Source organism: Chamaea fasciata, unplaced genomic scaffold, assembly GCF_029207755.1.
Source record: "Chamaea fasciata isolate MVZ Bird 193981 ecotype frontalis unplaced genomic scaffold, bChaFas1.0.hap1 SCAF_1, whole genome shotgun sequence".
Taxonomy (NCBI): Eukaryota; Metazoa; Chordata; class Aves; order Passeriformes; family Sylviidae; genus Chamaea; species Chamaea fasciata.
Window position 1 is genome coordinate 84,928,127 of NW_027094086.1, and position 24,752 is coordinate 84,952,878.

At 43.8% G+C, this 24,752-nt stretch overlaps 1 protein-coding gene across 4 annotated transcripts in view; it reads right to left on the reverse strand.

Moving 5' to 3' along the window:
* SLC22A23 (solute carrier family 22 member 23) overlaps positions 1–24,752 on the reverse strand; it is a 110,561-nt gene that overhangs the window by 4,829 nt on the left and 80,980 nt on the right. The window contains exons 6-10 of one of the 4 annotated variants that reach the window (XM_066187416.1): positions 18,407–18,496; positions 12,857–12,959; positions 9,627–9,859; positions 6,980–7,012; positions 5,000–5,123 (exon numbers count right to left, since the gene is read on the reverse strand). In XM_066187416.1, coding sequence (XP_066043513.1) covers positions 5,000–5,123; positions 6,980–7,012; positions 9,627–9,859; positions 12,857–12,959; positions 18,407–18,496 — 583 coding nt within the window. Of the gene's footprint in view, positions 1–4,995; positions 5,124–6,979; positions 7,013–9,626; positions 9,860–12,856; positions 12,960–18,406; positions 18,497–21,189; positions 24,648–24,752 lie in introns of those variants that run through there. The other 3 variants (XM_066187425.1, XM_066187434.1, XM_066187445.1) reach the window with 3 other exon arrangements.

The following is a 24,752-nucleotide window of genomic DNA, read 5'->3' on the forward strand; positions in this document are numbered from 1 at the left end:
GCATCATTTTCAGGAGAAAAAAAAGGTGTGAAAATAGACTCATCTTCCTCTAGCTACAGGCACAGAGGCTGCTTGTGAAAGACCAGTTCAGTGCTCTCTCCTGATGCTTGGCTATGCAAGCAAACTCTCTTGCAATTCCTTGTCTTGCTCATCAGCATTCCTCCAGGCCCTGGTGCAGGAGGCCTGGCCCAGCTCACAGTCCTGAGTCTGGCTCTGCTGGGTGTCCCCACACAGAAGTGGCACTGCAGGTGTTTCTGTGGGGCAGGCCATTTCCTCCTGCTGACTGAGGTCTCCTGCCAGCAGTGTCATCCTTAAATGACTCATTTTTGCAAAATCTGTGAGAGTGGCAGCTCCTCCTTCATTTTCCAAAGACCCTGCTGCCTGGAGAGGGAGACCTCCCTGTGTGTTTAATCACTGGCCCTCTGCTTCCCTACCAAGCCTGTGAGGGCAACACACTTCCTACGCTTCCTCTGGGAGATGTCATCTATTCCCAAAACCTCTGGAGATCAGAGGGGCTCAGATGTTCAGTCCCTGGCCCAATGCAGAACTGTTACTATCAGCAAAAAACTGGCCCTTACAGAAGATGACTTGCAGAAGGCAAATGGACTGCTTTATGTCAAATACTTGGGAAAAAACAGTTTCCCTGACTACTAAGCATGCTAGAAATCACTGTACAAATAAACCTACAAATGCCAAATTCACTCAGGCAACCAGTGTTAATCTTCACTCAATCCTTTCCAAAATCCACTGCTGCTTACTTGACAGCCAAAGGACAGCAAACATAGGTTTCAAAAGATGCTCTTGGGACACTGGCTGGATCAAAAATTCACATATGTATGTTCCAGTTCTTCAGACTCAGCTGAGCATCTTTCATAGACAAGGGTGACTTCCCCAAATGCTTCAAAAAGCCCTTTTTAAAAACCTGCCAGCTTTCCGATGGCAATTTAGAAACCCAGCTGAATGCAACTATTGTGCAACTGGCCTCCCTGCAACTTCATTAATACACTCACATGAGTAATCGACACAACCAGTCCCAAATGCATGGCAAATCTCCCTCCGAGCTGGCTCTGCAGCAACAAAAGCCTGGCTCATTTACATCAGTGATTGCAATGGCTAAATTGTATCTCAATCCCCCTGAGAAGGACCTGAGGTGAGTTTTAAATGCTGCTGTAGAAGGACACCAAGCAAGCTGAAAGAAAACGGGAAAAGGCAACAACAAAGACGGCTCTGTCATTTATGGGTCAAGTGGCTTCAGATTTGAAGGGAGGAAAAAAGTTTTTCCATATGACGTCAGTAATTAGAGTGGGCATTACTTTTTCCAGTGCCATCAAAACCTGGCAGAAGAAGGCTTGAAAATACATTTTGGTGTGTGTCCTAAAAAGGGTTGTCTTTAAGGTTTAATTACACTGCAGATGTGAAAATGTGAAGGGAAGAAATAACAGAGAAAACTGAAAATACTGTCAGGAATTTTTTGTTGTTTCTGTGCACATCAGGAAATCAGGTACAGTGCAAGAGAAGCAGCACCCGCATGATTCACGCTGTCTTTGCAGGTGACAAGGGGCAGCAGGTAGAAAAGAAAAACATTCTGAGTGCTTTGGGGCATTGCTCCTCCTCAGCACGGGGAATTCCATGGCAAGGGCCAGTATCTGTACTTCAAACTCTCTCCAGATGCAGAGTGGAGCCTGGAGAGGGAGTGCGAGGGCTGCTGGCACCCACAGCGAGTCCCAGATTTCTCCCTCACATCTCTGCCTGCCAGTGGCTGCCGTGGGAGGCTTTCCTATGGCATGACCCCCATGGATGATTGATCAGGGCCACCTTCCCAACCCCTGCTCACCCACTGACACTGGGGAGGGATGGTTTGCACGAGGTTTATGGTTCTAACCTATGTGGGCAAATCACAAAGGGACCTTGGTTCAAAATTCTGTCCTCAGAAAGGTAGTGCTTGTTCATGGGGTAGAATTTCCTTGCTTGCTACCTCAGTGTTTACCAGAGAGCAGCAAGACATCCTTGCTAAGGATTCACCTTAATCACCTTCCATGGCTAAGGGAAGGGTCTTGTCCTTCTCAGCACTCGTCAGGAGAGCAGAGAATTGTTAATCCCATCTTCAGACAGCCATGTCTGCATTGAGCAAATGGGTCAACACACAACATGGCTCAGAGTACAAGCAAGCCAGGGAAGTGCCCAGGCTAAAGGAGGCTTTGGGCAAGCATCTGGTCCAGCCTCCTGCAAGAAGCAGGGTCAGCACTGAAATCAGACCAGGTTTTCCAGCTCAGCCACTTCTTAAAGTCAGTCCCTGAAAACCTCCACAACTTTTCCCTGCCTGTACATAAAGGATATTTTGTGCACTTGGTCCTAGGCCAGAGATTCAAGTAATACACCAGGATACCCTTGGCCTCATGGAGCAAGCACCACCTTTGAGAAGAAGCCAGGCCTTATTCAGGTCCCAATAAACAGCTCTGCATCCCACTGTGTTGAGCAATACATTCAGTGCAGGTAGCTGGGTGGGCAAGATGTGGTGTCAGCTGCAGATTGGGCTCCGGGGGGCAGGACCCCAAGTCGAGAGGCTGTGAACTGGTGCAGATCCTCTGAGTGAATGTGACTGCCCAGTGGCTCCTGGGTGGTCAGACAGGAAAGTTTCTTCAACAACTGGAAATTTGGCTTGGGGCAGCTACTGATGCGAAAAGACTAATTCAGCCACTGCTACCCACTCTGGCTGTGAGGGCACAGAAACAGGACACTGGGAGGAAAAGCAAGAACTATCTTCCACTTGACAGTAACTGAGTATGTGGAGGATGAGGAGAGGACAGGCTGTATTTTGTTTAGCCTATTCCGATTAAGTAGACATGCAGGCTGTAGTGGTGTGAAGATTATTTCACATGGAATATCAGTGACACTTGGTGCTTTAATTCAGCATTTGGATGGAGGCCTGTACTGAAGTCCTGGGTACAAAGAAGTGTAGCTCCTGATGAAGCCCCCCTGCCTACTGCCAGGAGACTGGGGTGCATGCACAAATCAGAAGGACCTCTCCGTGACATGTGATGGTGTGGAATACATGTTGCTGGAGCAGCTGTCACTTCTTGGTGATGAAGATCTGGCTGTTCTCCTCCTGGAGCTGCTCATCTCAACACCACAGCAGCAGAGATGGATGGGTGCTGTGGGTTTGCTATCATGCCACTGCTACCCCAGGTAATGGCAATGCTGCTTTCCGCTCTCAGGGATTTGTAGACAATGGATTCGATCTGGGAAACCCAGAGACAAACCCAGTGCTCTCTTTGCCTTCCTTTTCCTGAACGTTCCTTGAGATCCAACCAAAAGTATATTAATATTATACAATGGTTTTGTTTGGAAGAGACCTTAAGATCATCTAGTTCCAAACCCCAAAGGGCTTGCAGAGTGGCATTTTGGAGAGCAGGCTATGAGGGAGTAGCCAGATCCGACCAAAAGGCAAGAAAGAAGGCAGCTTAAGCACACCTCTGCATGAGACAGATTTATGCACTGTCCTGAGCTACACCTCCTAATTACAATCCTGAGTTGGATCTTATCGTGGTGGTAGGATCACAAAGCAGTGCAGAGTGTCATAATTTCTATAAATAAACAGGGACCCTGAGGGATATCTAGCTGTTGTCACTTGCCTGATGTCACCCAGCAGAGCCAGGGGAAGCAGAATTTCATCTCCCAGCCAGGATTTTGCCTCTGTCCTGGTAGCAACAGAAGTGATTTAAGGGAAAAAAGCTTGCTACGTTCAGACTGCACATCTGACCCTACTTGGCATGTTCTCTTCTGGCTGACATGGTCAATTCCTTATCTGTGTGTCTTTCAGACAGAGATAAGGAGAAAATTAAAAAGGCATAAAAACACCAAACTGATAGACACAAACATAAACAAATAGCTGTTAGTGTTTCAGGCTGCTGTATAATCTCACTCCTCACACTACCTTTTCCTGTGGAAATAATGTTATCCGTAAAATACATCCACAAATTTAGATAGCCTGAAGAAAAAGACCATGGAGCAAGGAGACTCTGGCTTCTCAGATGACAGTTTTGCAATAATATTTCTGCAAAGTTATTGAAAAGGCATATAATTTGGAGGGCACAAATAAAAAAAGTATCCTCTTTCCTCCACTCTCTCTCCCTCCCACCCACATGACCTACATTCCTGGGAAATTCAGCGAAGTCAGAGCAAGCTCCTGAATTGCTGTGGCATTGCTGAAAGCATAATCCAGAACACAGAAGCACAACCTTTGTGCTGTGAAAGATAACACTGCGTGTATAAAATGATACAAACCCCTGACCATACAAAGATGTGTTATAGGAAACTCTCCAACAAAGATCATTTGTCTAATTTCTCCTATTTCCCAGGATGAAAGCGCTCCTCTTCAGAAAAACTTTGAGCCTCTGCTAAGCTAGGTCTCCATGTGAAGAGAAAGACAGCTTTATCTGCAATAAATGGCTTACAGAGGACCTCTGTGCACCAAAAGCATATACATCACATGTTTCAACACCTCCCTTCCACTGAAGCACCCCTGCAGCTGTCCTGGTTAACCTGCTCTATAGAGGCGGGGATTGCTGGCACCTATGTTCTCCTCTGCACAGCCATGGAACTTCTCCTTTAATATCAAGATGCGGACTCATCCGATTGCTGCTTGAACAAATCCCGCAGGGCTGGTGAAGCAATGACAATGTTCAACCACACAGACTGGTTCAGCTGAGTATTTAAGATCCCTACCAAGCTGCAATTCATGTGCTGCCAGGCCTGCTGATCATCACCACGATGGGACACAAGGTGGAGCCATGGAAAACAAAGCCTCTCTATACACAGACATGCATTTACTGGCACAGGCTGACTGCAGCTACTGTAAAAGGCAGCCCTTAAGTCGCTGTCAGGTCTCCAACTACGCGAGCCTTCCCCTCCCATACAATGTGTTAAGTTACACAGCCCATGATCAATTAAATGAGGATAATATTGTCCCCATCTTTTGAGGGGGGCTCCAAAGTCTCACCTGATTACTGTGGGTGTGATTTCAGCACAGAAGAACACGCTGAGGCTTCCAACAGCATGCGAAGAAAACATACCCACGATGGAAAACGCAACAGAGAATTTGTCTTTGACGCTGTCACTCATACCTGGCAAGACAAGTGTGTTCATAAAAAGTAAGAATGAGGTAAAACTTCTAAGGAAGAAAACAATTTAAAAAGTTTGTATTACTCTTCTCCCTCAACAAGAATTTGAGTAATTTTGTAATACTAATTTAGAACTGGTATTTATAAAATCTACTCCCCATGCATCTGAGATACAAACACACATGAACAAAACCATAACATCATGCCAAAAATGGTAGTGATCTCTGACTTTTTTTATGCTCAGCCACTGCAGAAAAAGTAAAAGTCATGAAAAAACAAATCTTTGGGCAATCTTTTAGGCACCAGCCTCTTCCCTCTCATTTTTGATAGACAAGTGGAGGCAGGCAGCATTTCTCAAGCTGCCAAACATCTTGTAGAGTGGGGCTTGGGCACTGGAGAGGCTTCCAGGACAAGAGGGGAAAGAACTAGAAGTGCTCCCATCTCTGTGCTAAGCCTCTGCATGTAATCAGTCTGCAAACTCTGTTGTAACTCCCAGCTAGACAACTCTGGGCAAGAACAGCCGATGCCAAGGACGGTGAAGCACTCCCTCAAGTCAGGGCTGTTTGCTCAATCATTTCACGGCCGGATGGCAGCGAGGTTTCCAGAGCAAACAGTGTCTATCAAACACTTGCAGAAACCCCAGTAAATCTAAACAAAGCTCAAGGAAACTGTCTCTGGCCATGATGACAGTACATCTTTCACTTGACCCCTGCTCTCCACCTTCTGTGGGCAGGGGTGGCATCTCTGACCAGGGTTGTACAAGCTCATGTGGCCTGTCCTGGCCAGCGAGGAGGCCACATCACTCACAGACACTATTGCACCATACAAAGGGAACACATCATGCCTGACAGGAGCACTGGGGAAAGGACTGGAACTTTGCAGCCAATGCTCCCGCACCTTTCTACACACATTTCCCAAGGCCTGCCCAAAGAAAGAACTGCTGTGTGCAGTCCCAAGCAGGCATACTGTCTGGGTTGGATCCAATGAAAATTAACACCTGCTTTTGTTCTTGCTGAATATATCAGCTGTCAGGAGAGCAAAAGGGATTTGGGAGTTCTTTGGTTATATCTTTTGAAATGTACTACAGCCTGCTCAGGGCTAAGGCCTTTCTGCAATGCATCCCAAGTCTGGGGGAGAGAGCAAATTCTGCCAGCTGATAAGGATGTGAGCACAGCACCTTGCAAACCAGGGGTCTCTGGTCACTCTTGCATAGTGGGTGAGGCTACACCATTGACCCCCTCAGGCAGTCATGAGTGCTCAGCAGAACAGACATTGGAAAAGCTGGGCAAGGACAGATCCATCAAATCTGATACACAAAGGTAAATTTTGTTCCCCTGTAGTTTGTCACTGCATTGCTCTTACAGTTCTTAAGCTTGGGAAAGTATTTTTTAAGGTGTTTAGGTCCCCCTACCAAAAGCATCCCTAAGGTATTTTAGTCACCTTTTCTTTCCTGGGGAAAAAAAATATCTATCTATCTATCTATCTATCTATCTATCTATCTATCTATCTATCTATCTATCTCTGAGATTCCTGAACTGGGAATGCTGCTTCTCAGAAGGGGACTTCCTGAGAAAACCTTACCCTGTATGTCAAACCCTGGGGGACCTCTGCACCCTCTCTTGACCTGCAGAGGTGAGCCTATGTGGAAGGGATGCTACATGAAGAGGCTGCACATAAATGAGCAGACATGCCTGTGAGTGGGGTCTCAAGGAACTGCACAGAAGTGGACAAGTGGACTTTCCCCCTGCACCCCTTTGTGGCAGCAGCTCTGCTCTGGGTGCTTTGGCCCAGGCCTTTTGGATCTACCCGTTCCTAGGGGAGTGCTTCCCACATGATGCAGATTTGTCTGTAAACCATACCTGAGTCTGGAAGTTGACTGTATTTTCCAATCACTGGATCCAAGACCATGGAAATCAGAGAAAGATAAAAAAGAGAAAAGGAAAAAAAAAACCAAAACAACAAGAACATATGGTTGTTATATGTTAATTTATCTGAAAGAAAAAAAAAAAAAACAACAGGTAAATCCCACATACCACCCTAGCCCCACCCTCTGACTTCCAATTCTTTCCCATGTCAAAACTGTCACATTTTTCCCTGGCCACCAGATAGGACATGCTGTTTCCAGGCACATCTCAGCTGGAAGGCAGCATGCTAATGAGACAGTGATAACAAACCAGCAGTAAAGCATGTTTAAAAGCCCTAGAATTACCACTGGGACTAACACAAAGGCCTCTTTGTTGTTAATGAAGGGGGAGAGCAGAAAATGCCCTCCTGCTGCAGCCCTGAGGGAATGGCCAACAGAAGCTCTCGGGTTAGAGAGCAAAACCTGGGCATCAGTGCTGTCAGAGTGCTGGAATACCTATTCCTCTCCAAAACCAAGAGCTGATGGTCCATGTGTCACACTAGACATCAATTCTAACCACACAGGAGCACACAGCAGCACTGGGCAGCAAGGGGAAAGGCATCAGCACAAGCTGGGCACAGCTCTGCTGGTCATCTCCCACCATGATTCTGTGACTTCCCAGGTGACACTCCAGAGTCCAAAGGAGGGGTCAAATAAGGAGACATTCAAGGTCTGCTGCAGGTTTGTAGCTGGTAGAGAATACTCCTCTCTCTTTCTCTCACACCGTTCTCAAATTCTGATTTCATTTTCCAATTACACCTAAATTATGCTAAATTAAAACATGCAAGATGCCGTGACAGATTCCATAATAAAGAGGGGTCACTGCTTCTCTCCAAACAACGTCTTGTTCTTCTGAGGAAGAGGTGGCCACGGTTAAGAGTGTGGAGAGCTGTTCTGAAGTCCGAGGCTGCCTTTCCCTCTTCTCACAAACAAAAGAGTGGAGTCAGAAAAGCTGACAATGACACTGCACTGAGAGCACCAATGTAGCACAAAGCACCTAAAGCCATGCCTGATCTTAGTTTTGGCAACTTGGCTCACAAACCCACTTAACCTGTTATGGAAAAGGTTGTAATGAGTCCTACAGGGTATTGCCTCCAACCTCCCTCAATTTTGAAAAGATTCAACCAGATTTTTGTGGCTCTGGAGCAGACTGTAGGCTTTGACACATTGTCTCTCAACTAAGAAAGTGTGTGTTTATTAACAGCCTCTGCAAACATCTTTTGTCCTCAAAACAAAAATTTGACAAATTCAGTGTAGAGACCCTGATGGACACCCCCAGATGGAGTTTTGGGAGGTTGCACACATGCACAGCATGAATCTGCACATGAATGGGCTCGGTCCATCAACAGACATGATAAGGAACAGCCATGGGACTTCTCCCACTCTCAGCTGGGATTGCTGGACATGGTAATTATGTGCTCAAAGGGAATGTAAACATCTGTGCCAAGCTGGGAGCAAACACACACGATGCTGGAGTTTCCTCCATGTCATGAAAGAGGTTCCCTGTTTCCCTCCTACACTCCCACAAATAGCTTGTTTGCTAAAGGTTAACTTAGTAAATGCCTCCAGGAAACACAGTCTGTAAATATGAACAATTCCTGTTGGCTCGGAGCTGCCTTCAGTGTGTAAGAATGTGAAAACTTTCCATCCTCAATGCAAAAAGCTCTTTCTTATTAAGGCCCTCAATTATTTCTAAACTTTGAAATAAAAACCAGCAATAAGCAGTGTACTGGTGTTCGTCTCACATCCAGTTTGTCCAAAGTATGTCTCAATCCTCTTCCCCCTTCCTTGGGGTGGGGTTTAATGGGACAGAGGGCTAATGATTGGCAACTGTGAGAGTGGCAAAGCACATCCCACATTCCCTCTGCTTCAACACCTCTCTGATTCATCAAGTTCAACCTCCTCAACCAACAAAAAAAAGAGAATGAAATAAAATCGAAAAAGGAAAGGGACTATTTCTATAGCAGTTTTAATAGCTAAAGCAGCTCAAAAGGGCCAGACAAAAGTTACTACCTGCAAAGGAAGAGGTAGGACACACTCACTTTTCACAGGAACAACCCATTTGAAATGCTGTGTCCCTTCCCGAAATCATGTGTATACATTCACACGAACATACATAGTGTGTTAAAAGTGGGGTCTTCCAGCTGCACGATTTCCTGCATATTACTTGTTCATAGCAAGATACTAAGAGCAGGCAGAGGACATACACCTTCTGCTCTAACTTCTGCATGGTTTAGAGGCCACTTGAGAAGCAGACTCGAGTGAGAAAATTTTCCTTTCTCCATCTCTATACAGCTCTTTCCCTGGGGGCTATTTCACTAAAATAAAATTGAAAGGGTTTCTTGTTTTCTTGGTGACTACCCCAGATACAGCACCAACACTCAATAAACTTCACCATGGGAATCATCCAGAATACAATGCCTTTTGTTAATGAGCCTGAGAAACAAGTGTTTGGGGAAACCTTCAAACAAATTCAGATTCTAAAACTATGCAGGTGTATAACATGACAAGTCTGGAAAGGCAAAGGAAATGCTAGTATTTCCTAGTCCCTTATTTGCATGTCAGGCTTGTGTGGTCCTGAAAAGCTCTCATCTCCAACTTACAGTTGAGAAGACCCAGCTGCAGAAGTGATGCCAGAGCTGTAAGTATCATGAAGAGCAGGAGTCCTCCTCTCCTCCCCAGGAACCCGACCACAGGGCACATGGCCAGGCAGGATGCCAGGGCAATCCCAGCCATGGTGTAGTAGTCCGCATAGAAGTTGTGGGTAATCGCCATCTTCGCCTCATGCCCCATCATGCTTTTTGCAAAACAGTGGTGTATGCCATAGCCAGTCAGCCTGGGGGAAACAGCAGAGGGCAAGAGAGACCATTGCTGAGAGGGCAGAACACACACTGCAGTGTAATTCAGTGTGGGGAGGCATTAATGCAGGAATGCAACACCTTAAGTTAAGAAACCTATCCCTAGGTGCTACTGTGAAAATAAGCATTGATAAAAAGAAGCAAAAGCAAAAAAAATTTATTCAACCAAATATTTGCTGACTTTATTCATATAGCTGCTGCTCATGGAATGATCAAGGCATGGGGAACTTTACAAGAACTCCTAGTGCATGATAGGTTTTCCCATTGTATTTGAGAAATCCCGTTCCCAGAAGAGCGCAACTCTCTGTTCCCAGTGCACCTGCTGACAGCTACAGAGCCAGCACTGCTGTGTCAACATAGCCTCTGTGCTTGGACAGCAAAACACCAGGAACACCCACCCGCCTATGGCATTTGGTCATACTAAACACCAGCATTACTCCTCACTTCCCAAGCTAGCCTGTAAAACTGAAAGCCCCTGAGAAAGGAATATTCGAAGTTGTATGTGCTGCAATGATTATTGCACTTATAAAACAATAAGCTCTACTTCAGTCTATACGTTAATACCACCCTTCATAGCAATATGTCTCCTCCTCTTTAAAAAGTTGGAGATGCCACTGATCAACATCTCACCATTGCATTTCACACTTCTTTCTCCTGTCTCACCTTGTGCCTCCAAAAATGGGAAAGAAAAAAAAAAAAAAAGAAAAAGGAGGAAAGAGAAGGGGGCTGGAGGTACAAAAGTCAGAAGAGAAGGCCCAGCATCACCCCTGATGCGGTACAAAATAGCAGCAGAGGTGCAACAGGAGAGAGGTCAATGCTCTCAACTGCACCCATCACAGCTCAAGTACCTCTGCCAGGAAGAACCTCCTGTCCCTGGCACTTACACAAGACAAATCTCATGGCACAAATTAACAGTGTCTGAGAGAGTGGGAGGCACAGATCCAGGTTAAAAAAAAAAAAAAAGAAAAAAAAGAAAAAAAAAGAATGGCAGGTACATTACACTGATACACTTCTATCCTCCTGAAGGTCAGGAATTTGAAGCTCTGTTAGTGTAAACTGGATATCAAAATAAGAATAAGAAAGAACTGGGGGGTTGGGGGTGGCTGGAATGTAGTTGCTGAGTACATGACAGCCCAGGGTCTGAGGAGGTTCTCTTGCAAACTTGTGAATCAATGCTCTAGTTCAAAACCCCACCCTCAATACCAAACACCCTGCCCTTGATAAAAACCTAATACAAGTGCTTGCTGTTACACAAAAATGGCATTTGCTTTCAATTACTGACTCCTCCCATTAGAGAAATATTAATCAGCAAAACAGCAGTAATAAAAGGGCAGAGTTAACCAGCTTTTCTTCTGTCTTTCTTTTCTATGCATGCAAACACAATTGCAGAAGTTTCTATTGAGGCCATGATCTATAAATTAAATTATTGAATCATCTGGACTTTGCTTTCCAGCCTGTTCCCTAAGAATTACTCTATTCTCTTAACTTGGTGAGCAGCTCAGAATAGTTACTTTTAAAACTAAATCCTTGTCTCTCTTAATTTCTTTTTGTTCCCTGCAAAAGGTTCCTTCTCTGTGTACTAAAAATTCAGCACAGCCCTGTCTAACAGGAATAACAGAAGTAAAATTAAATATTTTCTTTTCACCCCTTAAAAACAAACATGAAATCTATTTCCTGAGACGTACATCTGCTTCATGCTCTGCTTGGATGGCAAACAGCCTCCATGTGCTAATGCCAGAAGTTATTCTTTGGACTGCCTAGTTCTGATTTAGGGAATTTCCAAATATGCAAATAATGTGGGTGAGGGAGAAGGGGAGAATTCCCCATATAAACAGTTTTCACAAATACATTTAACACTGTCTATTAAACGTACGTGGTGAGCCTAAGGAGAAAGCTCTCTTTCAGAACAGAGGGAGTCCCTCACTGGTGGGTGGAAGAGAGACACAAGCCTTGTAAAACCAGAGTTGGTTCTGCAACAAATAACACTGGAGACTGACCCCTGAAGTCTGTGTGCTCCTGGGTGACTATTTGCCCAGCACAGGGGCTGTCCTCTCTGGGTGTTGACTGATCCATAAGCCTGCTAATAGGAGCGAGGGCTGCAGAGTAGTGCCCTGACTTGAGGAAGAAAAAGCCACAAGAGAGCTCCATGCTTTGAAACCTAGCAGAGAAGGGGGATTCCCAGTCTTCTCCATCCTCACCTACCCTTTGAAAAAAACCCCACGAAAAATTCAAATGGGCATTTTACAAATTGGAAAAATTAGAAAATGCACTGCTGGTGCCCTTCCAGAATTTGGAAGCCAATGTATTTCCTCTTTATAGGGTGTTCAGTTCTGGACAGAAGGTCTCAGAGCCTATAACCTGCAAACCCCTCAGGCTGATGCTTGTTTTTGCCCACATGAGCATGTCCTGAAGCCTTAGGAGGCAAGCATCACATTGTTCTGTTGGAGACAGCACATTCTCCCTGTGACCCTCTGCAATAATTTGGGAGTGCCGAGGCAGTTTGTAATCTGACTTTGAAGACCCACCAAGCACAGCTGTTATATGAGGGAGCAACTTGTATCTACTGCCAAGCAGCATTTTCCTCTGCAACACAGCCCTATCAGACATAAACAACTTGAACCTGCACTCCTGGGGCATAAACAGTTTCAAAACTCCCACCTGGGATGCCAAGCAGATGCCTGCATGCATGAGCAGCTCTCAGCATGTGGCCACAGGAGACCACTGGTGACAGCAATGCAGTTGCAGCATGGCACCTGAGAGGATGCAGCTCTGCTGCCTGAAACAGTCAATGAGCTCGTCCACGTTTGCCATAAAAAATATAGATCCCTGCAAGAGCTGGTGTTTTTCCAGGATCATTTATCAGAGATGTTAGTGAAGGGTCCCACAGTAGGAAGTAGTGGAGGTCCCTCATCACTTCCCATTGCTGCTCCAGTTCACTGACCACACAACTATCGAAACAAAGAGACTGGACTTACGAGTTCACACACAACACTACGATGTTTTTCCACAGGTTCCTTGTTCCCACCACTTTAACAATGCAGACTTTCTTCGGTCTCCTGGTGATTTCCTTTTCCAGCTCTGAAACAAACCAAATCAGAATTATCATTTCTCTGAGGAGAATGAGAAGGAGAAGATTTACTTGTGAACTAAGATATTCTGGGGGATATTCTGGAGAGCAGAACACTATTGATTACATTAACAGGAACCATAAAAATGCTGAACTGCCTGCCTAAAGTCCAGCATAGGTTCCTCCTTTTCTTCCAGGCTTCCTTTCATCTTCTTGGGGCAAAGAACTAAGAACACCTTCATACTCCAAACCTTCTCCCAGTTAAAAATGTGTATGTAAAGTGGGAGCAGTATGGAGCTTGACCTCAACAAGCATGATAGCAAACTTCTTGAAGAACTTCAGGATTCTGGTAATTTTTAAACCCCTCCTCAGGGAGGACTGCACTCGTGCAGCTACAGGCTCTGCTCCCTTTGTGCAATGCATACCTAAAAAGCCATGGAAAGGACTGGAGCTCAAACTCATTTTTCATGGATAATCTTTTGAAGTTTGTTCAAATGCAAGTTTCAGAATGAAGTGGCTAGGACATTATGTCAGCTCATCCATCTTCCACTCCATTCCCTTTTGAAATATTTAAATTTTTTCTGATGGATGTCCAGAATATTAAGACATTTCCTTAAATCAGCAACTGTGCTGTCTTTGCATTTCAGAACTAAAACCCCACCATGTCCTTTCAGTGCTGGGCAGCTTCAAGTGAACTTTTCTTTGCAATGCTGAAATAACACACAAAGCCTTACAAATGTTGTGTCTGATACCCTTGTTGGTAGAGGACGATGATGAAGGGCACTGCTTATTTCCCACTTAGCATTAAGTTAGAGCTTGAACACCTACCTAAGCATGCCAAAACAGCCACTGTTTCCAAGCTACCAGATCAGTGAGCACAAGTCCAATAAAAGCAGGAGAAGCTGTAGCTATAAAGAAGCATCACAAAAATAATGCCCTCCAGGAGCACAGACTAGGTCTGTTTTTAGGGGTAAAGGCTTTCACTGCTGCTTTCTAGCCTGACTGTGTTTCAAAGGCAGCAGCATGGCCCTGTGGTGAAGGGTGCACGTGTTCTCTTCGTGCATACACAATGAGCTCGGGTGTCCTCAGTCGCCCACACTGGCCTGCCCTGACCTCTGCCTTACTCTGCTGAATAGCAACCTCCTAAAGACATGCAAGACAGGAGAAAATAAAAGCAAGCTGGGGGGGAGGAAGTTTAAAAAAAAAAAAGTCACCTGAATTTACAAACTAAATAAAAAACCACATTTGCCAGCTATTATTTGAAAAGTGTATTGCAAAAATAATAAATCAAGCAAACACCATTTACATGCAAATACTTGAGCTCACAGGTCACTCCTGGACTTCTCTCTAGAACAACTACTGTGAAGGCTTCCGACAAAAGCAGCAAAAGGGTATTTATTGTTAGTGATTGTACTTAAGCAGAATATTGCTATACTACTTTCCTAGCAACCTGATAATGGCCATTTCTGCCCAGAATCTATCCAGTATGAAGCCCACAAAAGCAGAAAAACTAAGGTAGAGCAAAAGAAGAAATTGGCTAAATTAATACTTGTATTACAAAAGCCCTCTTCAGGCTCAGCAATGGATCAGGGCCATATTAAAATATAAGCAATAAAAAAAATGGAACCTAATCTCAAAGAAAAAGGTCAAAATAATTCTTGTAGCAAGATTCTAGGAAGGAATAAGTGGGAACAAAATAATTCAGAACAATGGAAGCAGTTAGATAAAATGTTATTGTAAAGCCCATGACTGAGCCCAGGCCAAACCTTCTACAGCAAAAAAAGTCAAAGCAAGCACTAGAAGAAGCACAAGGGTTTTGAAAGGCTGCTGGGTGTTTATTATTTCAGCTGAAGGGCAACAATGAAAGTCACTACCTGAACAACACATATTGCACAGATTTCATGTGGGCAAAAGGGTTCACTCGCAAACTACGAATGACCAGTTCTGGCCTATAATGTAAAACATCTCATCCTCGGTCAGCAGAAGGTGCATACTCAATATTCTTCAGGTTTTCATAATCTGATATGGTTTCTTGTTTATTTGTTTCTCAGAGAGATTTTTGCTTTTTTCTTTTAGGACAGAGAGCAGACTTACTTGTAAAAATACATGCTGTTTTGAGCCACAACTTAATAAAAAATTCAGAGAAGCAACATTCAAATTGGCTAGGCTTTTCTTTGGAACCAAACATTATTTTGCCCTCCCCTCCTGCTTTGTTCATACATCAGGGGCTCCTATAATCCATGTGTACTTTGTTTACTGTCGCGTATCCTTCTCACGTGCACTCAGGCCTCCCCCCAACTTCTGAACTAGTTCCCATCAGTGTTTTTTCACTGAACTGCTGTTCTGCCCTCAAGCAAAGGCTCACTTGGTTATGTGAACTGTCAAACACCTCCTGTGTCAGCTGCAGTGAGGATCAGACATGACAGGGGAGTTCACCCCTTCTCTACCCTACTCATGGAGCAATCTTCAGGCAGTGGACCCATGCTTCAGCTCTCATGGAGGTTTAATTCCATGGATACATCACAGCATTATACAAAAATGACTCAATTACAGATGTAGCAGCATTACAAGCATTAAAAAAAGGGGCGGGGGGGGGGAAGGGAGGGAAGGGAAAAAAAGGAAAAAAAAAAGGGAAAAAAGAATCTGGCCTCAAACCTTACACCAAAGAAAGCAAACAGAACCTGGCTTTTTATAGAGAGCCTTATGACTCTACCAGCTATTTATGCCTCCATCCCTCTACGATATTAAAACTCCAAATCTAAGTCACCGGCTTTAGATGAATGACTTGTCTCCAAGTCTCCAACACAATCCATCTTTCTGATGGCTTTCTCCCTCCTTTGTTTCTATGAATACCAGTGAGATACTCACCAAAAATCCCCACTGCACTGCAAAATCAATGACTTGCAATAACCAAAATATCATTCCAATAGGAACAAATAAGCTATGTGACTTGCAAAAAAATCATCAGCTACAGAAGCGGCTCTCACGTAAGTGACCTGCTCTCTTTGGAGGTGGCCTTCCTGAAAGGACCTGCTCTGACTGACTTTGATGAGCATCAGGAGAGTGACAGCTCCCAGCTTGACTGATTTCATAGGTCAAAGTTAAGATATTAAAAGCCTATTAAAACCTCATGGAAGCAAGCTATTGCTCTCTCAGGACTAACACCAGAAAAACTCCCTGTACACCCAGTTTACTCTTTGATTTTACATTGAAGTCATTAGTACAGAAGGAATTTGCAATAAACGTTTCATTTTTGGTTTACCAAAAGGGAGAGTGTGGAATAGAAAAATATTTCTAACCATTTATTCAGAAGCCCCTAATAAGTTTTCCCATACTCCAAAGCCCACACACACTCTACGACTTTCTATTCAGGGACTCGGTAGGAGAACTGTCAACAAGCTAACTCTTCATATCTCAGTGGAAATTAGAACTACTCACTGGCAGACTTTAAAAGTCTCATGGGAGGGGGAACCCTACCAGCTTCCAACTCACAACGCTGCTGAAATCTCATGGGACCCTCTGCATTACAGGAGCATGCCTTTCAAAATCAGAAAGTATCTTTAAAGCCTTCAGATGAAACCACCCATCTCTGCATCACTTGGCATAGACAAAACAGACAAAAGCCCAAATCAAGCCGCTGAAAAATTATGTCCAAAATGACAAGTGTCCTGTGGTGATGGACTTCTGCCGGATTTTCCTGGCTGCCAAAAGATATTGTCAGTAGCTCTTTGAACATGAAGAGATCTATGGAAGCCTAGCAGAGAGACTCAATCAATCCCTGAAGCATGACAGCTCTGCAGCAGGAGGTGGACCAGTCCAAAACAGAGACGAAGCAGTCTACTCTCAGGCAGGCAGAATTACTGGTACAAAGTTTTTTTTATATCTTCCAGGACTTTTGTCCAGCTCTCAAGTCATATACAGAAATTATGAGGTAAGAAAATACTGACTGATGGGTAGAGAGCAATACAGGATAGAAAAATAGAAATCATAACTGGATGGCAGGACATCAGTAGTGGGATGACCTGTCTTATTTAAAAAAAATAAATCTTGTTTAATAACCTGTGTAGGGAGCTTGGCAAAACACCTCAGAAATGTACCAATAAAGTCTGCTGGTGACAAAGTGAGGCACCACCTTACTATCAAAGGTAAGGACAGTGCAAATGGGCCTTCAGAGGGAACTGGGTGAGCTTAAGATCCAGTGTGTGGGCAAAAGCAAGTGAAAATGTGAAACACAAGGCAAAATTCTCAGTAATTAAGGGGAAATGTTTCTGGTGGAAGATAAGCAAAACCTGTGTTGGATTTGGTTATCTACTACTTGAACACAAGTGACTATATGGCATCAGTTTAATGCAGCCATGATGTATTTGCAATTCAGACAATGAAATAAATACTGGAATTCTTTCACAATTCTAGTCATCAATATTTGAGAAACGAAAGCTCTGGCAAGCCCATTTATAAAAGGAGAGGAAATAGAGGAGAACTTCATCTCAGTACAGGAACAGGGCTGCTGTCTTCTCATATAGCATGAGGAAAAAGAGATTTAAGATACGCACAGACAGAAGCAATTGGGAAAGGGAAAAAAGAACTAACCCAGACAGCTATAGTGTATTTGAATTGAATGCTAAAATGTACCTGCAGTACAAGTGTGATATGGAGACTGGAATGGCCTTCTAACAAAAGCACTGGACATAAATACTAACAGCATTTAAAATGAACTTCTTTTCATGAGAGCAACTCTATAACTCTAAGACTATAACAGCTAAGCAATTATTTATTTCAATCCTGTATTTCTAATTACATTCAAAAAAGATTGAAAAGTCAGATATAAGGTTGCTGTTGCAATCTTCAGTTGCTCATGTGCGTTATGATACAGCATTTAGATGATCACACATTAGTTTTCCCCTCAGAATGTTCACTGCAGTCATCCAAAGGGCACGTGTTAAAGGGGTCTCTGCCTTTCCCATTCAACACATACCCCTCAGCCTCATTATCCAAACTTCCCAGTGAGTACAAAAAAATCATATATTTCTTTAGAGACATTCCTACAGTGCTGTCAGAATATACATGTATTTCATAAATGCAAATGAAATTATCTCTATCACCTTCTTGTAAGAGTAAGGGCAAAGATTACTCCTGTTTTGCAGGCAGGGAGATAAAATAGAGGGGATTTGTGTCCGGAATGAGCAAAAATCGTGCAGCAATATCCCTTTTAGGTGTTAATATAAAGCTCCCATCTTTCTGCAAATCAAGCCCCAGAATTACACACTAGAGACAGACGCTGAAGAAACTGTGATTAGTGACAGCACTGAAAGGGCCTGATTCCAGGGAAATCATCATCATACAAGAACATCCCTGACAGACCGGGAGAATGAGTACAGCTCTTCAGGAGGTGTTCAGCTTCTTTTCCCCAACACTGTCCTCTTTCCTTCTGCAATCCTCTGCCTCATTCACTACACACCTTCCAAATTCTGCAACAAATGAGGAACAGACAACAGCTTCATTCCCACATCATCGTCCATCCTATGCACTGATTCGTCCATCCTATGCCCTGTGGAAAAAATAGGTCGTAATCATGTTATTAAAGGCTGCATCATCGTGCCTTCATGCCAGGAGGCCAAGCAGGGGTTGCCCAGGCAACCTGACTTCTTGTATTTCCCAGAGCACAACTTGTCAATGCTTACATTCTTCTAACATCATCAGTGTTAAAAAACCAAAAAACAAAAAAAAAACCCCAAAAAAACAACAACACAAAGAGCACCTCCAATGTCCTTGTGTGGAGCTGTGGCCATCAGGAGGTTGAAGGTACCCACACATGCACTGCTGCTTTCTGTTGCGGGAGCTATGGAGGGAATCTCAGCAAGCGAGCTGGGCAGCAGGGAAGGGTGAAGCAAACATTTTAGGAGTGGATTTTGCAAAAGAGTTCTGAGACTGAATCCTTGGGCTTGAGAGCTTGCTCTGGAAGGAGAGGGGAGCAAATGATTGCAGCCCCTTTGGTCTCCATATGCTCTAGCTCTCCTCTGTTCTTCCTTTAGGGAATGTTCATCCTCCATTACTTCCCTCCAGTCCCTTGTTGCCCTTACCTCCCTAAAGTCTCCTCCAACTATCTTTATTCTTTGCTCCCACAACTTTTTGAAAACTCTTATTTCCTCTATTCTCTGGCCACTGGTCCCCTCTTAGTGCTTCTCCACTTCCACTTGGTTCTTGAGGTCTCCCCTCCTATACTTCACATCCACATCCAGATTCACCAGTCCTCTCTTCTCTGGTGCCTGTGGGCTGGGGAAATGCTGGCAGCACCAGGGCTTGCTGCCAGTCCTCTGCACATGGTTCCTGCCCTGTAAAGCTGGCTCTTCTGGGAGGATAGGTAGCACTGTGCACAAAGAGCCAGTGTGCCAGCAGGGCACAAATCAACAGGCTGGAAAGCAGCCAGTGAAATTCTGCAGAGGACTCAACTAGTGAGAGAGAGTCATTCAAACTGGAATAGGGGCTGACAGGTCCCTCTTCTTTCTTTCTGTCTTTCTTTTTTTCCCCTTTAAATTTTCTAGCATATTTAGCTTTTTCTGGTGGCATGAAAAGGCACATTCTCAGTAGAGTGCAGCCTTTTCCCCCTGATCCCTCCAAAACCTGATACTGTCAGATATCATTACTACCTCTGCTAAGGATACAGTCAAGACACGCATGGGCTCTCTTCTTCCATTACTGTAGACCCAGCCAGGAGAAGAGGACCTAACTGACCAGTTTTATTCTTGTTAATCACTATCATGTACAGCACAACCTGAAAGAGTTGCACAAACTCCATCAATTCCTGCTGCTGGACAACAAGAGAAACCCAGACCCTCCTGAAACTGATTTAACGTACAAGAGGACAACAGAAATCACTGGCTGGTTTTTTTTTTTTTTTTAAATTTTGAGATAGAAATCTCTGTGGCTGACACACAGCCTTCAAACAGCACCTTGAACTGTTTTAACTACATTTCCCACGTTTACTTGACCACCCTCTGTGAGCTGCATGGAGCATTTAAGTTTAACACCATTAAACACCCAAGAAACTGGATCTGGCAAAGGAGGAGATCTGGTAGGTTTGTACTTCACTATCACCATGGAATCTCCATAATACATTATGGAGCCAGGAAACTTGCTTTTCTTCTCCAGCTAATGCACTCTTCATCTATCACAAGCTCTAAACCAGTAGTGTAGTGATAGGTGTGATGGTCTAAGGTTATGAGTAAAGCTTGATAGAGAAAGAGATTTTCAAATGCAAGGCATTTTCACCCTTCCTTCTGCTATTTAGTCAGTGGAAAAGGAAAATGCATATAATCACATAGATTCAAGCATCATGCTTAGGAAAAATATATATATATACCAGAACAAAACAGAAAAATAGCTTATGTTTAAAGAAAAGCAATGGCAGCATGTTGTTCAGCAGCAAGAAAGGTGAAAGATAATTTTTTTCTTCAGAGGGAAACTCCCTGAAAACCACAGCCTTCCTAACTGCAATCCACGCACATACACACACAGAGTACTTATCACCAGCATAACCCTTCATCTTCTTCATGTTGTGTCCTGCATGCTAAAGTACTGGCAGCTATTTGAGTGCTTTACCTTTGCTGTCCACCTTTCATGATTACATCAGTATTATTTCTCTAAGCTTAGAAGGGAATTTTGGGAAGGAACAGCTATAACCTCTCTGCCCACAGGAGCACCATTGGTTTGTGTTTCCATCCAGAGATGAGAAAAAAGGGAGCTTTGTTTTTCAGTCTGGCCAGGCAGTTATATTCATGTTAAGGAACACCTGAAATGTCTCCCCATACAGGGGAAACCAAAGAGAAACACACAGGGGTGGGTTTCCATGGAAGCACCACGTGTGACACTTGGGTAGCTGCTGATACAGCAGGGTCTCAAGTGGAGCATTTCCTGGATGCCCAAACACGGCAGGGCTGGGTGCTGGTGCAGCCAAGGTCAGCTGGCAGCAGACAATCTGTTCCAGGCAACAAACAGACCTTTCAACCCCACACAAAGAAAAAGAATGCATTCTATCAAAATTATGAAAACCACCTAAAGTGTAACACACCTTCAAAAGGTGTAAGGATGGTTGGTGCTTTAGGATTTCCATCTCCCCTAAACACTCTTTCCTCCTGTTTGTTAAACAATCTTCTTACTTCTTTAGCATTTATGACACTAAGGTCAAAATGACTGTCCTGCAGCTAGACTGAAATATATCTTAGGTCCTCATTCTACAGGGGATCAAGGAAGTGATGGTTCTAGAGAAGTTGGTAGTGAAAAATCCATACTGAATTAATATTACCAAAATGTTTAATTTGCTCATGACTGAAGCTGACTTTTTTGGGTAATGTTTTGAAACATTTGTCAACAAAATTCAGCAAGCCTGTTTTTGAAATGACATTTCAAAACACAGTAGAATAAAAATAATTTCCTTGATGCCAAAACAGATTTAAACTTTTATTTCTAAAAGAGGGTAAAATTTGAAGCCAACTGGTGAAATTTTGAGTCAAAACATACAAGGGGTAATTTAACCAAGTCTAATTCACCTATGTTTCTTCAGCATTTAAGAAGAAAATGCAACCACATAAACCCAAAAATCTCACTATAAAGGCAAATTATTTCTGCCCAAAATCACAAGGTACACAAAGCACTCAAAAACAAAGCCACTTAAAGCTTCTGAGGAGAAAGGTCCCTTTATGCAACCAACACCAGCCCTGGGACAGGCTACTGAAGAAAAGGGCAATGTAAATTTACAGCACTCTAGACTCCTACCAACATCCCTTGTCTCACTTTAATTTGTTTCCCATGGAAGCACACTCCCACTCCACCTTTCTAGCTGGGCATTGCCCGTCAGCTGCCCACCCTCATTTTCTCCTGGCACAGGTTGTTATGGCAGCTGCTGGACCTTTCAGCTGCATCATTGTCTGGACTTTTAGTTGTTGTCTTTAGAGACATCCCCTAGGAGAGCACTGGCAATCTCTCCAACCCAAAGACTGTCAAAAACAGCAGATAAATTTTGCTTCATTTTTTTTTTTCCCCACATGGGCCACCTCCCCATGGAGCAGAGGCCCTACACATGGTTAGTGGCACTCCCCACTACAGGCAGCATAGCCAAATGGACGAGCAAAAGCTTTCAGCAGGCAATGGAAATGGTGTGATTCTTCAGAAAGGAAAATCAGCCTGCTCATTGCTTGGAGAACAATTCAAAATTAAATCTTCTTGCATCCCAGAAATACTTGTCTTCTTTTTGCTATGGAACTCATGTGAAGAGCCAGAATAGGTATATATGAAATTCCTGTAACTCCTGTAATGATCTATCAGATACACTAATTTGACTGGTATGTATGAGTAAAGTTACAGTGGGATTTTCAGCTGGAAGGGACTGCAAGTGAGCAGTTTATCATTTAAATGCATAGGGAGTAATTCAGTCACAGGAGGCTGTTACAACAATGCAGCAAGGAATAATAAACAGCAACACAATGGCCCCTAACTAGAGCAAAACAGTTTCCAGCCCTTTCAGATGGAAAACAAAGAAATCTCTCCACACAGATTGGAAAGCTCAACAATGGAATCAAGGGAAAACAAGGGATATCTGCATCAGGCTCAATGGCATTCTTTCTCCCAGACAAGTACCAGGTTTTCACCCATTCCATGCTAGAACAACTATGGGCATTTTATTACAGCACACAAGAGCAGAGAAAGGTCTCCTCCTCCTTCCTGACCCACTGCAAGATACAAGGCCTGCAGCCTGACCACATTCTTAATTCAAGAATCCTACTATCTCCTGTCCTCACTCAGACCATCAACGTCCCCCATGCACCCAGAACAAGAGAGGTGGTCCTCCCCTCAGTAGTTTGTAGTTAATCTTATTTCATTCTTTTGGTGCTGTTCCTCTCTTACTCTTCCTACAGAAATGCAGCTCTCCTCCAGGGCTGCATCAGAAAAGCCTTGAAGTGTGGGGTTCCAGAGTTTAACGAGAAAAAGTGAGGGAAGAGATAATAAAAAACCTCAACAATCTCATCATCAACAAGGAGGCAGAAATGGCCATGTTCTGAATAATTTATAAATTGCAAATGGTGTTGTACTGACAACTGCTATGTCTAAGTGTATTTGCAGTCAGAGGATCCACAGTATCAAGATGCAAAATAATGCTCTGTTTTTTCAGCCTCCTTAAACAGGAGTGTACTCCTGTGTACTCCTACCATGAAACTGCTGAGAAAAGTAATCAGTCACAAATAGTAGTCATAAAAACCATTTTGACATTTAGCATTCCTCCATGGGTAATATCATTATACATGGCTTAAATAAATTCCTCCAGCACACAGTTGTGTCTTTATTATTTTCCTTAAAGGAAACTCAGGTAATTTGTTTTTTCTTTTCCCTAAAACACATTTGATTTCACCTGCAAATTCAAGAAACTGACTGACAAAAGCCAAATTTAGGAATTGGATGGGAAACTCCAAGGCCAGTTGGTGGCTCAGGGACCCATCTCTTCTCAAGATCCGTAACTTTTTCTGAGGAAGACTTGCAAAAATGAGCTGTGGGGGATGCAGATCAACAGGTTAGTGATGGTTCACACACCCCTCATGCTTCTGAGAACTTTACCAGAGAAATGGCATTTACACTGCAAAGCCATGTTGCACGATGCAGATCCAGGAACTGTAACCCCAGACACAAATACATGCAAGCCAGCTAATTAACACCAGTGTGCAGACTGCACCAAAAATCACACTGGTGACCTGGGCATGCACACCAGAGATCCTGAACTGTGCCTTTCTTCCCTCACTGATGGAGACTGCTTTATTCACTAGGCACTGATGTTAATGGTGACAGTTTTCTAGCCTGGATTAAGCCTGTTCCAGTGCTGACTGATGCCTTTAACACTGACTGACAGAAACTCCGGTTACCCCAGAGAACTTTGACAAGGATCAGACAAGTCCAGAAGCATCACCTCCACCCACTGGCAGAGCTACTGAGGTTCCCCTGCAGCCCCTGGGGTCAGAGCAGGTAGTGTTGGAAAAGTGGGGCAAATGTGTCCACCATTTTCTGACAAGTGGGTAGTCTGATACAGATTGCAAATGACAGCGCAAAATGAGCGTTTATGGGCAGAATCAAGCCTGTGAGAAGGAAAAGGGAAGCCTGAACCAAATTTGACAGGAGCACTGGTGATATAAAGATCCAGAAGGCATTTGCCTTTGTTGTAATTAGACAAGCACACGTGCACACATGCTCAGAGTCTCTTCTGCACAGCAACCTGCAAGACAGGATCATGGCTATTTCAGTGACAATTTTGGTGATGAGGGCAGCTGACTCTTTCTAAAAGCATCAGTAAACCAAGGAATTGATACTTTCAACTCTCAAGTAAAAACTGTATCCTACCACTGTCACTTGCAGCAATTCCCCCATCCCTAAAGCAACATCACTCAGGTGATGCAGGAAAGGAAAGCAAAACAGCTCTTGGTGCAAAGCTTTAAAGAGAAACTCTAATGTGGTTTAGGTTTCCTACGGGGCTGGCACTTTAGAATAGGGGTTTTGAGTGCTGCTGCTTCTCCAAACCAACAGAGTAAGTGTTGGGTGATGGGCAGGATCCCAGCAAGCAGCTTCCTTAAAACACAGTTTCCAGAGGCACACAGAGCTGAAGACGCACTCTTGTAGCCATGGTAAAATTCTTCAAGAGATGTCTCTAAAGACACACGGCACTGCAAGACAAGACTATAATTACTAGGACTGTTCAACAGGCCATGTAGTTTTTAACACAGTGCTGGAGTTTGGAATGGATTTTCAAGAAAAGCAGAATGAATGAA